The sequence below is a fragment of the Pomacea canaliculata genome, linkage group LG5 (assembly GCF_003073045.1).
Source record: "Pomacea canaliculata isolate SZHN2017 linkage group LG5, ASM307304v1, whole genome shotgun sequence".
Lineage (NCBI taxonomy): Eukaryota > Metazoa > Mollusca > Gastropoda > Architaenioglossa > Ampullariidae > Pomacea > Pomacea canaliculata.
In genome coordinates this window covers 28,367,459-28,383,907 of record NC_037594.1, presented here as the reverse complement: position 1 = coordinate 28,383,907, position 16,449 = coordinate 28,367,459, and the positions used below count along the sequence as shown (strand labels likewise).

The 16,449-nt window shown below is 42.9% G+C and overlaps 1 protein-coding gene across 1 annotated transcript in view; it reads left to right on the top strand.

Moving 5' to 3' along the window:
* LOC112565046 overlaps positions 1-13,491 on the top strand; it is a 39,471-nt gene extending 25,980 nt beyond the window's left edge. Inside the window, exons 3-9 of the mRNA XM_025240281.1 lie at positions 4,629-4,693; positions 5,021-5,134; positions 5,659-5,722; positions 7,396-7,537; positions 9,433-9,615; positions 10,423-10,504; positions 11,060-13,491. Coding sequence (XP_025096066.1) covers positions 4,629-4,693; positions 5,021-5,134; positions 5,659-5,722; positions 7,396-7,537; positions 9,433-9,615; positions 10,423-10,504; positions 11,060-11,226 — 817 coding nt within the window. The 3' untranslated portion in view covers positions 11,227-13,491. The remainder of the gene's footprint in view (positions 1-4,628; positions 4,694-5,020; positions 5,135-5,658; positions 5,723-7,395; positions 7,538-9,432; positions 9,616-10,422; positions 10,505-11,059) is intronic.
* Positions 13,492-16,449: the final 2,958 nt, after the last annotated feature.

Genomic DNA, 16,449 nt, shown 5'->3' with positions numbered 1-16,449 from the left:
TAAATAAAATAATAAAATAATGTATGTGTCGTGTGGCTGTAATGACTTTTTGACAGACATTACATTGAGCATCATCTAGAGAAATACAATGACATCAATATGACCTTTTTGTAGTTACAAGTTTTTTTAAAAGTTTTTTCTGTCGGCAATCCTTCCCACCGTTTGCAACGTTGACAACAGGATAGAGACACAGAGGTAAATTTGACAACAGTCTGCTCTTATACGCATATAGATATTGTTGCTGTCACTGTATCCTATCTCGCTCTTTCTCCCCTGATATACATATATATACAAGGTGTGTCTGAAAAGTAATTGAAGAATCTCTTAGTAGACTTGCTGATTGACCAAGATATCATATTAGATGATAAGACAATCCGCTTATCTAGATGCTCAGCAGTTGCATCCTGGCTGCTTCCCGGCGACCATGCACCTGCTCACAACACCCTGAGCAAGATGGCGGTAACGACGGAGCTTAGGGACATACCACAATCCTTCCATCATTGCATAGAAGCATGGCAGAGAAGGAGGACGAAAGCACTAGACTTGATACCTTTAAGGGGAAACCATGTAGTTTATTGTTTGGATTTGAAATAAATGTTTGTGACACCCGTTCCGTTACCTCACGTGCACGCGTGAGTATGTGTATGTGAACATAAAGAAATACTCTTTCATTTTTTTTCCAGTCATTCCTCCCAAGCCACTGTCTCATCGTCATCTCTTTTCCCTTTTTTTAAATGAACATTAATACAAGACACTACTAGTGTCCGTCGCCATTGATAAATTTCTCGTTTATTTTAGCTTTATATTTTTTACATTTTTTTAAAATTAAATTTGCGCTTTCGTGTTCAACGTTTCCTCTCCCAACCTCTTTTTCCGTCTATCGCTTCTTGTAAAGTCTCCCAGCCCCTTACAAAGTGCTTTCACACAGACATAGCTTAATTCTTATTTAAAGACAGCCCACAAGAAATTTTGTGGACTTTCCTCCTCGAAAGCATTTTTAAGGCTGCTAATTCTTCTAACTTCGACTTGAAACCCGTCTGCGCTTATTTACAATGGCATTAAAGGAACGGGGGAGGCTGGTGGAGGGAAAAGTAAAGAGTTCAGTATTTCCTCACATACTTGGCTTCTGGACCAATGTCTCCTACACCAGTCCCCAAGGTTTTGCAAATTTATTTTTTAAGTTGGAAAGAACACAGTATTCGAGTTAATTAACTACAATCATCAAAGGCGAAGAGCTGTCGACACTTCTGAGACGACTTTCTTCCTCGACCAAAGGAAATTCCCTTTCAGATGAAGCGGATGGAGATCAATGAGACGCAGAAGGTGAAGAGTTCTTGGCCTCTGCTGTAAGTCCAGACAGTGCTGTGAATACTAGAATCAGTCAATGATGCCAGACCATAGCCGACAGCGTTTCAGGAGACTTTCTTTCTTCAAAATTCTTCAAATCCGTTGCAGCTTTGTCTGCAAACAACTACTTCCCTTCCTCGCATGAGTTTCCGGACTCTCGATTTCTTGACCACCCACTGAAAAGCTTGAACGGATATCCGAAGACAGTTCTTCTGTCGATCTTTGCTAGTCGTCTGCCAGGTTTTTGCTAGTGTCTTTCTTTTTTTTTTTTCTCTCTGTCTCTCTCTTCCTCCTCCCCCACTCACACACTTGTCAAATGTAATTGAGAAGCTTTCAAATGATACAAATGTAACCGTACGAGCTTTGTGTAAAAACCTTATTTCCTCCCGTTTGCCACTTCTGTGGGCGGAGGTAGAAATACTCACAACGCATTAACATACAGCTTTCCGTGTCGTAACCAAGGTTACTACCGTCCATTTCTCAACGGACTCAGACCTAGCCCTGTCTCTCTCCCTCTCCATCTCTCTTTCCACCGGCAACATTAGGCCAAGGTCCAGGAGTGGTTCATGCTCCCATAGGCTCGTAGCTTCATCCACTCCTCCTCCTCCCCCAAGAAGCACCTCCCTGGCCATCTACCCTACCCACCCCTCACCCTCGCTGGTCGCTGTCAAACTCAATCGACGAGTTACTGGCGAAACATAATCCACCACAAGGCGCCAGCCGACCCCTGACGGACACCACGTCCATGACACGGAGTGATGGACGCTCACGCCAGCAGGAGAAGTGGAGAACTGCGTGCGACTTCATTCTGCGAGTTGCAATAGGATGAGAGACAGAAGGTGGCTTTTGCTCTGGTTTCCACTGAGCTAACATGGAGACAATATGTTTGAAATTTCTGCGTGCAGTGGAGGTCTTTAGTAAATGTTGATATATATACAGAGATAGAGAGAGAATATGTGTGCACAGATGAAAAATGCCTTTGACAGTCACTCTTTCATAAAGGCCAACTTTATTTTAGTTCACCGGGTTTATTTTATTTTATTTTTTTTAATTTAATTTTATTTTATTTTATTTTTATATCTAGTCCTTTCCCTATCTCTCTCGTTCTTGGACCCCCGACTTCACTCGAGGTCTTCAAAGCGCGTTTGTCAAATATCATGGACGGCCCTTTACTAACTCCTTAAACACCTGAAAGTATTCTCTTGAAGACCATACAACCCCTGAGTCCATGCTCTCCAAAAATACGTTGCTCTCAGTTCACCCCTCCCGTACCGAATAATTTTCTATATACACAAAGCTGTCAAAACACACTGGAAGTATACTCAGAGTCAACAACTCTCACTCTCCAGTCGAATCTTCTCTCAGTCTCCGATGTCGGCAAGCGTCTAAACGCCCCAGCGGTCGGCTGATGAATTCTACTCACTCATCTCCGACGGAGACCGTTAAACTATTTGTGAGATGTCGGGAGTTGTGGTGGTTGTAACGGCCAGCGCATGACCGCCTGATGTTGTGGGTTCGTTAGCGTGTGTCGGTGAAAGGTCCTCGCCATCCCAGGGAATCGATGCCACCGACGCCGGCGGAAGATGCACTGAATCTCAGACCCCAGACTACACCGCGCCATCGAGTCCACTTCCTGCACAGAGCTGTGTCGGCCCTTCTTCGCCTCTGGCATTTAACTTTCATTCACCCAAGCGAGATCTATAATCGAGTAAAGAACACAAACACAAAGGCCAGAAAAATGTCGCCTCCAATTTTGCAGTCTGTGTATTCAGGTGTGGGGGACCTTCTGTCGACAATCTGTTTGGCACATTTTTTTATAAATGCTCTCTGTTTAAAAGTTTGGCAAGTGCAGACAAATGTGTCCTATCAAATGTCCCGTGAGGTATAGTTTTTTTTTTTTGTTTACCAAAGTGAAAGATGATATTTCCCAAATTTTATTGAATACTGCCTCTAAATCTCGAACATTACCATGAGGAGAACGAGATCCTATTCGTGACCTCACGTTGTTTTCATATCACCTGATTAACATGAGGTCCTAGTAGTTGGATGTCCCCTTGACAATGAAGACGTGTCCTGAAGTCTGGCTGGTTAAAACCCTTTTCTAAGCATGGTGATTTCGTAGGCGGGTACCTCCAGAATGGAAGGGAAGTACTGTCCGATGGCATCGTCCACCGAGCTTCACTCAGTCATCAGGACAACATCCATCCTACTAAACCTTCAATAAAGCCCTCGAGAGAGTGTGTGTGTGTCCTCACGAACGTGATAAAAGCATCATATTGCTGAAGCAGACAAGAGGATCTTGGGACTGGGAAGACGAGTCTTGGATTAAGTCTCCATCTGCGTAACAAACAAGGACCGTTGGGTTGGTCTCGCGCGTGATTAAAACGTCTCGTGGGCTTTGGACATCTGTATCGGCACACGTCACAACAAGCTTCGTCACGTGATGTCCTCAGTGGTATTGGTGAGTAGCAGTTCGACCAACGATTCCCATGGCAAAGATGAAGGAAGAAGAAGAAGAAGAAGAACAACAACAACAACAACAACAACAACAACAACAACAACAACAACAAAATACTTATTTGCTTCTAGCCTCACTCCAGATATACGAACGCTGATGTTTCTGGTTCTAGTGAGTATGGTGACAACGACAGCGATGATAATGCAGAAGAAAAAGCTAATGATGCTGGAATATTTATTACGAGAAGGAGAAGAAAGAAGATGGAAAGGATGTGTACGGGGTAACTAATAACTGTAGACCGGTACGAGTTTCCGTTTCTTTGTGTCTGTCTGGCGGTCTGTCCAAAGTCATGTCCACAGTGTGAGACGACGCTATTCAATTCCCAGGCTTGACAGAAGAAACTCTCAGATCTCTCACAAACTTCCTTCCGCCAGCAGCGGTATTTTTCCTCCCCTCGTCCTTCTATTTTGAGACCAGAACCGAGCGTCTCCCAGTTAATCATGACTGACGTGATGTAGGTCAACGTATCTGAAGCCACGTCATCGATAACACTTTCATCTACGAGAACACTTTTCCCGCCACACAGACTTTTCGGGTATTATGATTCCTTACATGTTAAAATCGAGCTCAGTCGTTCACTTCTATCCTTGAAAGAGAGGAAAACTTTTTGTTCCTCGATAACTTTTTTTCTCGCCAACACTCGACGTTTCCAGCGGCAGTTTAAAATCCAGCAGAGCTCCAAGTGTAGTGAGATTGCGATTTCAATTTTTCAATAAAATGTTTATAACTTGTTTATAACTCATTTTCCCTCAATCGTTTTCAGGCTGGATTATTCATACACCGTCCATGAGAAAACTGCAAGAAGACAACTCAGCGTCAATACTTCCGGTATGTCAGAGCCCCTTTTTGTTCTCCTTTTGTGTCAAATCGTATGAGCATGGATGTGGAAAGGTGGATTGCTGTCTGTCTGCCAAGACCAACGCTTAGCCTCTTGCGAAGTTCTCCCATGTTAGTCTCGGCGAGCCTAAACAAAGACTTTGACTAAACCGGAAGCTTTGTAGTCTCATGCCTCGTTTTAATAGCTAACTAGTCAGCTAGCAGTCCAGTAATACAATTTCTTGGTATGAGTGCTTTGTTATAAATGTCGTTATCATCGGATTTTATTGTGTTCAAGCGATTTTACTTTTGTAAATAAAAATATCTTCTACTCCACAGACACGAACAACGGAACTCTGGATGCACAAGTGACTGTCTCCAATAGAAGTCGCCGCTCTGTCAGCGAAATGTCGTCGCAAGGATATTCTTCAAATAAAACTGTCACGAAAGACGGTAAACAATCACTTTAAAAGAAAATATCTTACTGTTTTCACTGTATGCTCGAATTCAAAAAAAAAAAAAAAAATGTCGAGACCAGAAAAGAAAACTTTGCACATTTGAGAGCCTGATGAGTCAGATAAAACTTAGTGATGGTATGTAATGATGCACATTTGCAACAGGCAATCAAGTTCTGAGACAATTCGGTAACTGGACACTTCGATTTTGTCTTTTTTTCTAGAATAATCCTTTGATAACCTTTGTATCACATTTTTCCCAGAGTGAATATGTATGAATGGACAAAGATTTCCGCATTTTTTCTCGTCTCTAAGGACTGGCAATGGGTCAAGAGAGTGCCAACTAGCCATTCAAAAAGACAAACAGAAAGACGACCAGTCAGAAAGATGAACAAATATTGTCTCAATGTTGTGGGGGGGGGGTTCTTCTTTTATGACAAAACATGTTATTCTCTTGCATAAGTGCAGTCGTCTCGGGACATTTGTTATTGGCTACACTCGGTTGTTTCTGTTTGGTTTCAGCGAGTGCTGCCATGACCTACGTCCACTCAGCAGCTGGCTGCGGGAGCACGAGGACCTGTATACGGTACGAATGAACTGCAGGCTGTCACGTGACTACAGAACTTGACCACGTAAACTATGACTGGGAAAAGATTCAAAATTGTCTTTTCATCAGTTTCCGACAGACAGAGCCTTACAAGCCTTACACACAGAGTGCGTCATACGATAAAATGACGTCAAATCTTCGCAATGACCTCAGACACTTCCTGTCAGAGACTGACGTCACAATAAGACTGACGTCACAATAAGACTCTGACATCACAATAAGACTCATTCTCACAGACATGGTCCACCACGGACTGAGGATGTAGATCCGGTGGTGGAAATGACCATGCGAACTATTTTTAGGAACTGCTGACGATGAGAAACTTTGCTGAAAACTTTTTTAAGAGCGTCGTTCTCGTCGCTGTGATCCTCGTGTAGTTGTAGATATCCCGCCTATGCACGATCCAATGTTTCCGTGGAAACATTCCGCACGCCCTGGATAGCTTCTCAGACTGCATCGGGTACTTCTGATTTGTATGTCTTGCTGTCGACCGGGGTCAAGAGAATCTGGGTACTCCACCCACTCCCCCATAAACAAATCTTTCCCGCTGGTATCATGACTTGCATGCTGAACATTTAGTTCAGTTCTCCGTACCTTCAACTTTTCTCTCTATGGCTTAAGTTTTCTCATTCTAGCCTCTCCATACTCTACCTCTCTTTTAGTCTTTCTTCTCTTTCCCAATCCTTTCTCCTTTCTTCAATAGCTGCTCTTATCTCTCTCAATTTCCTTTGAAACTTCTCATTAGCTCCTAATTCCCTTTGAATCACTGGCTCCATCTTCTGTTTTCCAAGCTCATCTCATCTCTATAAATTTCCCTTCAAAAGTTTCTTCGCTAATTCTCTTCCCACCTTTTCTTGCTATCTGACCAGATGGCTAATTCTTTACCCATGAACCTCTCTAGGTTTTTTTTTCTTTTCACTTGCTTCAATCCCTTCTGCTTTAAAGGTCAGCACGAGCGCTCAGCAAAAATCGCTGAAAAGAAAGTATGAGGTATCACAAAAACATATTCCTGTGGTACTTTATGTAGTGGTTTTTTTGGTTGTTTGTTTTTGTTTTGTTTTGTTGTTGTTGTTGTTGGGGTTTTTTTTTTGTTGTTTGTTTTTTTTTTTTTTTGGTTTTATTCTGAACTGAGCCACATTCTCTGTTACAAATACTATTTGCGCTCAACGGAACTCTCAGGAGAGTACTTTTCTTTTTCTTTCCTAGTGGTAGATGAGAATACCGATGCTTCAAGGCTCATCTCTTGAAAATTAAACATAAAAGCAAAATTTTTTTACTCATACTTTAGGAATTATTAATTTAAAATGAACTTAACCCGATCATAAATGAAAACTGTTGCGCTTGTGTTGCCCTTTAATCTCTGTGATCTTTATTTGTGCTCCTCAATAAGGTCTGCATCTTCATTAATGTCTACCGCAGTCGTGGGGAAACTGGTTTGCACGGCTTTCACTGTCTTATCTGCCATCTTAGCGAGGACAGCTACAACTATACATATCATTGTTACTATCTGCTACAGCAACACTTACTTCTTAAAGAAAACAAGCTGGTAACCCCGTGTTTACCCTGACTGTAAGCTCTGACTACTAATAACTTCTGTACCACTGTTACACTGATCTCATGTTGTTGTGATATTACTTGTTATCATGTTGTAGGTTCGGACGTGAGGGCTGTGGTCACATGCAGTGTGAGTATATGCTGAGCTACCAGATCCTCAACAAGACAGAAGTGGACATCGAGCTCAGCGCCCTGAGCAAAGGTTGGGTGGCTGTGGGCTTCTCCTCAGACAAGTACATGGTCAGCCCCGCTACTTCTGTCTCACCAACCAAGTTAGGAAGCCGTGGCATTTCCCTCCATCTCCTCCACTTCCATACGGCATCTGTAGTTCGCTTTTTGAAAGAAAGCTTCGTAAAAATTATAGCTGCAGAAACTGTTCAGAAGTAGAGATAGTAGTGTTTGAAATAGTCCATGGTCAATGATGGTGGTAAGATGTTGTGGTGACGAGGCAATGGCGTTGTGGCGGAAGCAGGGATGGTTTTGATGATGACGGTGGTGATGACTAGTACAGCAGCAGGTGGGAGTCGATTCGACTATTTGCCGATTTGACCACGACCCAGAGTCGATTCGACAACGACAACAGTCAATAGTCGATTCAGCGGCCCGGTGGCGCAACGGTTAGCGCCTGTCACCAATACAGTGAAGGTTCGCTGCCCAGAGTTCATTTCTCGTCTCGGGCACGCTGTTCTTTCTCTGCACGTGGCATCTGTTTACAGGGCTGGCTGCTTGCCGTGATATAGCCTTAGCTGCTGACACGGCGTAAAACACCAATTCCCCCCCCCCCTCAATAGTCGATTCGACCATATGATCATCTATGGAATAATTTTGCTACGAAATAAGCAAATTATGATGAACTCTTTGTCGCGTACCACCCCCCAGCGTCCACGGAGCACGCTCAAGGCCACTCACACAGCAGGCCAAACACGCTGTCACTCAGCCGGAGGCAGGATGCGACTTACTTCTCGAACCCGTGCCCAAGCGAAGACCAAGACAAAGACGAAAAGAACGACACAAATACGAAGTTTAATCAAAAAAAATATATATACCCAAACACCCAAATACCTAATACAACCAAGAAAAAGAAAATACCGATGCGAGTACTCACAAAAAAAAACAACAACAAACAAACCAACAACCAGGTACTGCACCCCCTCAAAGAAAATAAAAACAAAGCGTAAACGCGCACAAATTGTAACACAGCAGTAAAAAAAAAACACCGCGCACCGCGGCCCAGTACAGTCAGTTAAACGTAGTGCAGAGCATACAACCGGCACCTTGCCTCACAGCACAGACTCCAGCCGTCTTCTCAAAAAAAAAAACTCTCCGCTCTACTCAGCGCCTTGGTAAGAAATCTCTCAACAGCAGCGACCCGCCCTCAAGCAAACCTCACGTGACGTTGCAAGCCTGTGACGTCAGGTGCTGCTACAGACAACGGGCGAAGGCCTTGACCTTTTCCCGCGAACCGGACAAAAATAGCCTGAAAACACACGTTAACTGTCGTCTGCTGTGAGCTACCTCTCCAATACAGGAGCGTTCCCACGCGCTGAGAGAGATTCAGACCTAGACGAAATCATGACACGCGACACTCTTCTTTATCGTTCTCGGTTTACCTTCGAGCGTTCATTTTGTTGTCCTTATTGTTGTTGTTTGTGAGAAAGAAAGAGATGCTGCTTTGTAGAAGTAATATTTCCTAAACTACATATTTTAGTGAAGCTTCAATTTGACTAACACACACGCTGTGTACTTTTTCAAATCATTAATAACAATGGCGACCGGTCTATTTCTATCACACAGCGAGCTACACGCTAATGAACAACTAATGTGTCATTACACTGAGTAGAAACTTTTTTACTCGATGGCTGAATCAACTGAGGCCAGAGGTCAAATAAACCCAGGGCTACTGTCGAATCGACTCGTCTGTGGTCAAATAAACTTGGTCGAATCGGTAAACGGTCAAAGCGACCGGTGACCGCAGGTGACTGAGCTGTGGACAGAGGCTTCGCCGAACACCTTTGTATCAAATCACACCATTCCTTTATAGAGTCGATTATTCTCCAACTAAGAAATTCATTTTATTACAGAAGTCTTCACACACACACGCACACTTGCCAACATGGTTTTTTCGACTGTTTCAGGGGGGTGGTGATGACGTCATAGGATGCAAGCGGCATCAGCTGCTGTCCACCCAAGTGGTCTCCATGTCGCTGTCCAACTCTGTGCCTCACTCGCGCCCGAGAGAGAAAGAAAATCGTCTGACGCTTCTAGACGGGATGTTGCGCAATGGTTACATCTACTGTCACCTGAAGAGACCTCTGCGGGTCTGTCATCTACTCATCTGGTCTTCTACATATTGTTTATGTTTAAAACACGCTGAAAACATACACTAAGCACATAGCTTGGAAACTCTCTGCGGCGAGGTCCCTGCTGGGTTCACAGGGTCGTCCCCAACATCATGATGTTATTGTGCACTTTAGAGTCACCGAAGATGATTATCGCCAGACGAAAGCAGAGAACACCTAGCGAGGGCCGGGAAGATGTCAAACACAATGATGTAGAATTAGACTGGGGACCATCACATTCATATGCTTCCCTCGGCACGCAGATAAACACCAGTGGGGTCATGTAGTCCGTGCTATTCAGTTCTTCCCTGGGGAAGTTCTACTGTGTGTAAATTGGATTCGAACCTCACGGGACATTTCGTTTCTCCATAATGGGGACATTGTTCTCATGATTAACTAATAATAAAGTTTTTACACGGCGCGAATGAGTGGGTACACCCTGGACGTTTAGCACAACATATCATCCCATAAAAATCACATATTCCCGTCTGTCATGAAGTGAATAAATTTTATTCTTCTCTGAGTAATAATGCCAAATGGTTTTACCGCTTTTAGACAAGGTTACACCAGAGGTAAATCGGGGACAGTGGAGGTACAAGTCTCGCGAGTACAGTCATCAACCTCTGAGTACAGAGGTTTTCCCGTTCCGCCTCGTGAACACACTGGTCACCCAGAGCTTAGAATATGGTAGTACAGTACTCTCCTTATTTAGAACAACATTTGACATGTCAGGTTTGGATTTGACACAGACTGCTCTGTGACATTTTATTAATTTCTGGATTCCAGTCTCAGATGAGGACTGAGGACTCTGACCTGGACTTAACTAATGACTGGCACCAGCTGTACGCCGTGGGAGAGGTCAATGGAAGTAAGTGTATGTAGGAAGGGTTTTCCGGGCCCTCAATTCACTCATTCATTTACTTCTGTGATAGTCAGGTCCCTTCCAGGCTACGGCCACTTCACCCATCAAGGAAGATTATCCCAGCACTGATAATAACCGTTCGCATTATGTGAACTGTTTTTTAGATTGGACACAAAACTTTTGATAACTGTGCATAGCATTTTTATTCAGAATTGTAGCAGGTGTGTGTGTGTGTTGATTCGTCAGAGGCAACATCCCGTCAATAAGGTTACATCTTTTCGCTAAGCCATTTTCACTGAAAGATAGCGATGCGAACTGCAAACTAACTGCAAAAAAAAAAAAAAAACATCTTTCATTCTTAATCTCCTTGAAACAGCAAAAAAACAAAAAACAAAAACGAAAACAAACAAAAAAACAAAACAAAAAACAAAAACAGCGATATTTGCGGTTTAGAGCGATACTTTGCTATGGCAATGACCACATGAAATTAATTGTTGTCCTCTTGTTCTGCATATAACTTACCTCTTACTCGAACTCTCAGATGCTTTGCTTCTTTTACAGACGGCGCCATTTTGCAGCACTCCAAGCTACCCTGGGTCTCCCCTGAGAAAATCACCATGCTACGTCACATGGACGTCCAGTCAACCACCAGCAAAGCGTCCCGTTACGTCGTCGTGACGTCGTTCCCTCTTTTCCTCCTTTTGCTTCTTTCTCTCGTTGTGTCTTAAGCCGCAGAAATATGAAAGTCAGCAGACACTCAGTGTCTGATGCTGCGAAATCTCGTTAGACTTTTCTCTTTTTATTTCCTTCTTTTTATCTTATTCTCCCTTTGAAGAAGGGGACTACAAACTCCTGCCCTCTTTCAAAATCGAAATAAGAAATAATCACTTTATTGTGATGTTGATTATTTTGAATGTGTGTGATACTGGGATGAGTATGTCATCAGGTAACTTTCAATGTTTAAAGCAAGTCCCCCCTCTGTATATATGTTTGCCTCTGCCCTCCTTCTTCTTCCTTCCCCTTCTCTCTCTCTCTCGTGCGAGCGCGTGTTCTGATAAGACAGGTCTGGATCTTTGTGGCTGAAGCTGCTTCATGGACAAGATGAGTCATGGTCCTTTCATTGGCTCTTGTCCTTCTGATGTTTTTATATCTGGGCGTGTATACTTCTCCTGATGGAAGATAATGACTGTATGTCATAATTAAGTCACTTTACTGCATTTGAAATCGATTTGTACAAAAGTTTTTACTTCCAGAAAAAAAGACTTTAAGCTTTTGTATACGCCATCAACTTTTCACCTCCAAATCATGTCATCGGTGACTAGATGTTCCTGTTTTCGAAGCTAATCAAAATTGTGCTTAATTGTGACTAAACTCCTCTTTGCCTCCCAGTGACTGTGCAAATAAACATCTAAAGCTGCGTTTTATGGCTTGTAAATTATATAATTTCATTCTATTATCCAAAATGATTTTCTGCGTATATGAAAGAACACGTAATGTTTTACATAATATATTTGTTACATGCCTGATTGTCTCGTCGTGTGTCTGTATATGTCAGACTGTCTGTCTATAAGTCAGATTGCCTTCCGGCCTATCGATAGGTCATACTATCTGGCTGCCTGACTGTCGGTCGAATTGTCTGCCTGAAAGCGGTATTCGTGAAGTGAAGGAAAGCCGTTGCTCGGGGATAAATCGAGAGCAAGAAAAGCTTTTTCTCTCCGTTTTTACAAAGTACTGTCCAGACCTCATGGATATTTTTTGTTTTTTAGTTACTTTACTCCAGTGAATCTTAGGCACCTGCTTTATAAGTAAGATCTCGGGGGTAAGGCAGCATCCCAGAAATCTGGACACTGCTGTATAAATACGGAGGCGAGACGCTTGTCCTCGAGTTTTTTTTCTCCAGGGACAACGATTTACCCTCACTTCATGAATACCGCCCTTGTTTGTGAGCCTTTTGTCTAGGTTTTCTATCGCTTCTTGTAGCGGAAAAAAGCTCGTCTTAAAAAACACAAAAAACGACAACAACAACAACAACAACAACAACAAAAAAAAACGGTTTGGGGGGCTCGGATCTTACACCTTAACCCTTTAATGGATGAGGCACTGTCATAATGCAGCCTTGATTGCTGAATCGGTGTACAAACAAACAAACAAACAAACAAACAAACAAACAAACAAAAAAAAAACTCAACTAAACCCCTCTGCGTGTGCCATTTCCATCTGTGTCTGTATGTTCTTGAGTGCATGAGTGCGAGACATATATATATATACTTTTGCATACTTGAATCGAAAAATAAATTTTCATCAGTTTGTACACGGTCATTGACTGTCTCCATTGTTTCCCACCACTTCTGAGCTTTTTCAAGCGATTTTGTTTGTCTCTTTCTCGACATGTTCTAGAACATTTCTAATGTACATTTTTATTATACAGTCCCATGAACTCTTATTAATATTGTCTTCGTGGCGTATACTTTGTGGATACCGATTTAATTGCCAGTTCTGAATGTTTCATGGAATGTAACTCTTAACAATACATTTTTACCTTTACAGCGGTGTTACGGGAATATTGTTATTTTTTATTTTTACGAGATAATCCTCAAGTGCTTGTGCTTGTACTTGTGTTCAAACTGTCGAAGAGATGAACGACAATAATATTTACGATTCTGTGTGCTGGATATTCTACAATTCAAAAAAATCAGTGTACAAAAGTCTCATCTTCTAGCATCTTTTACATATTACCATCTTTTCTCGCATTTGCTGTTAACCATGATCTGTATCTTCCTCCTTTCAATGTATGCCAATGATGATGGAATGTGCTACTTTTAATGTTGATGTCTCAGATGCTTCCATTTTACAAGTGTTGGGGGCTTGGGTAGTTAAAAACAAACAAAAAAAGGTTATATTACAAAAATTAGCGGATGTTGAGAAATGAATTTGTCTCCTGAGGGCGAAAATGTTCACCTGTCGAAAATTAAATGTTTTAATACTCCAATAAACTGTTGTGTTATGTTATATAATATAAATTCTTGGCAATATTCTAAGACTTTCTTTTCGCAAAATATTAACTTAAACTACATTCACCCATCGCCAAACGATCTGTCCTCGTGTAAGGGAAGTGTGTGTATTGTCGCGTACCACCCACAGCGTCACCGGAAGCACGCTCACGCCCACTCACACAGCAGGCCACTCACGCTCAGTCACTCAGCCGGAGGCAGGATGGGACTTACTTCTCGAACCCGTGCCAAAGCGAAGACCATGACAAAGACGGAAAGAACGACACAAATACGAAGTTTAATAAAAAAAACAAACAAAAATATATATATATCCAAACACCCAATACCTAATAAAACCAGAAAAAAGAAAATACCGATGCGAGTACTCACAAAAAACGAACAAAACAAACCAACAACCAGGTACTGCACCCCCGCAACGACAATAAAAACAAAGCGCAAACGCGCACAAATTATAACACAGCAGAAAAAAAAAAAACCGCGCACCGCAGCCCAGTACAGTCAGTTAAACGTAGTTTCCCCCTCAGTCTTTAATTCTTAACACAGAACAGGGGCTTGAGGCGCTTAGTACACAGTCTCAGGAGCTGTTCACAGTACAGTTCCCTTTCTGAATGCTGGTGTAGAACCCGCAGACGTAGACGTCACAAATGAAGAAGTGCAGAATGGTTGATTATATCTCAGACGAATGCTCGTAGAACAAAAGAGCGTGGAGCCAGGACATAAGGCACGTACGCACAGCACGTATACACAGGAAGTACACAGTAAATACACACCAAGGTCGTGCATCCCGGACATACACAAAAAAGCCCACACGGCTTATGCTAATGACCGACAGTCACCCCGAGAAGAAACGGAAGCACACTCCCGTAGACACTGGATGTCACAGCCCAATGATGTCATTCCGCCAGCCTCCGCACTTTCCACAAGTCCCGGTGGTCACTGCTGGCATCAACTCGCTAGTAGAACCAGCCTCTCAGTGTCCACAAGCTTGGGTCAGTCGTGGCAGAGCATACAACCGGCACCTTGCCTCACAGCACAGACTCCAGCCGTCTTCTCAAAAACAAAACACTCTCCGCTCTACTCAGTTCCTTGGTAAAAAATCTCTCAACAGCAGCGACCCGCCCTCGAGCAAACCTCACGTGACGTAGCAAGACTGTGACGTCAGGCGCTGAAACAGACAACGGGCGAAGGCCTTGACCTTTTCCCGCGAGCCGGACAAAAATAGCCTGAAAACACACGTTAACTGTCGTCTGCTGTCAGCTACCTCTCCAATACAGGAGCGTCCCCACGCGCTGAGAGACATGCAGACCTAGACGACATCATGACACGCGACATGTATTGTAGCAGTAGTGTAGCAGTAGAAATGGTAATGTACATTTATGCAGCACTTTCCCACAACAAGACGGTCATGCTCTGAAAACTTATCTAATACAAAACAACATAAACGGTATTGCACAACGGTCAATTATTTGTGACAATAGCAAAGACTGAAACGTACTCCTGTGTCTCTTTTGTGTGTGTGTGTATTTGCTTGTGGCATGCATGCATACTCTGTGTGTGTGTGTGAGCGCATGTGTACATGTGTCTGTGTTCGTGTCTACTTGCATGCATGTGTATTTCAATGTGCGTTATTTAATTTGTTTGAGTTTAAAAATGTTACTTGAAAATATTCAGCACACCTCTGTACATATACACGTACACCTGTTAGCAGACCATTTCTCAAACGACGTACTTATTGATAAGGAAAACATTCCAAAAGTCACATTTCAAAAATCGGGGCCAACCGTCAGACGTCACACAAGGATAGATATGTCACACCATCGGGTTGGGAGGAAGGGGGAGTGAAGCGCTCGGTAGTATATATATCTGGGTTTAAAACACTCGCTTGTCATCGCTACAGTGAAGGGCCCATTACAATTTCGGACATTCTCTGTGACACATGGCTGGACGTCGGGGGCTTTCTCGTGGTAGTCCGGCTCCCACCCCACTACTCTCCCCTCACAGACGAAAATCAGCAACCCGCCAGATCAACCAACCAACCTACCAATTGATATTTATATCTGGGACGAGGAAGAGGGCCATTCGCGTCAAGGCATGAGCCACATACAAAAAAAAAAAAACAAAAACAAAAAACCAAGAAAAAAGCAGCCCCGAGACGAGAGCTGAACCCATGACAGCCAGCCGTCACTGTACTGGTATCAGGCGCTATAACCATCCATGGTCGAAGTGGAGAAAGTCACCTGAGTATTTGTCACGACGCCGCCGGTGCCTATAGTTTCTCGCTCTCTCCAACTCACCAGCGGGTCGGACAATTGCGAGTTCTTTCACTCAGAAAAAAAAAAGATTCGCCTGTTCGATCGAGTCTGCCCTTGTTTACTAAACAAAAACTCAAAAGAAAAAATCCTGACAAAAAAAATACAGTCACTAACACGCTGGTTTCTTCTTTGACTATCACACTCAATCTTTTACTCACTCGCGAGGCACATTGTCTTGGCAAAGGCTCTCTTCTAACTCACTCCGTCTTCTATCCGCTCTTTTAACCTCCTTCTTCTTCCAAAAAAAATGTCCTCTCACGTCCTTCTGCTTCCATATCCCCTCTCAACGATCCTCTCTCTTACCTCACAATTTCTTTTGACGTCACTCTACGTCATTTTTCACGTTCCATTTAGACAACGTCCATCATTCGCACGCTTTCATCTACACACGCGCCCAGTCCTAGCACTCTGACTAGATCCATGACAGTATTAAAAATCAAATGCATAGCACTACTGTATTTTTTCGTAGTCACAAGTACCACAATAAAAATAACCATCAGTATGCTTTAATCACACGCACTCTCTCTGTCAGACGCGCCCGCACGATATTTTCTCTTTCTATATTAATGTATATCAATATCATTAAAAACTAATACATACACATTCTTAAATGTCTTTAATATATTTA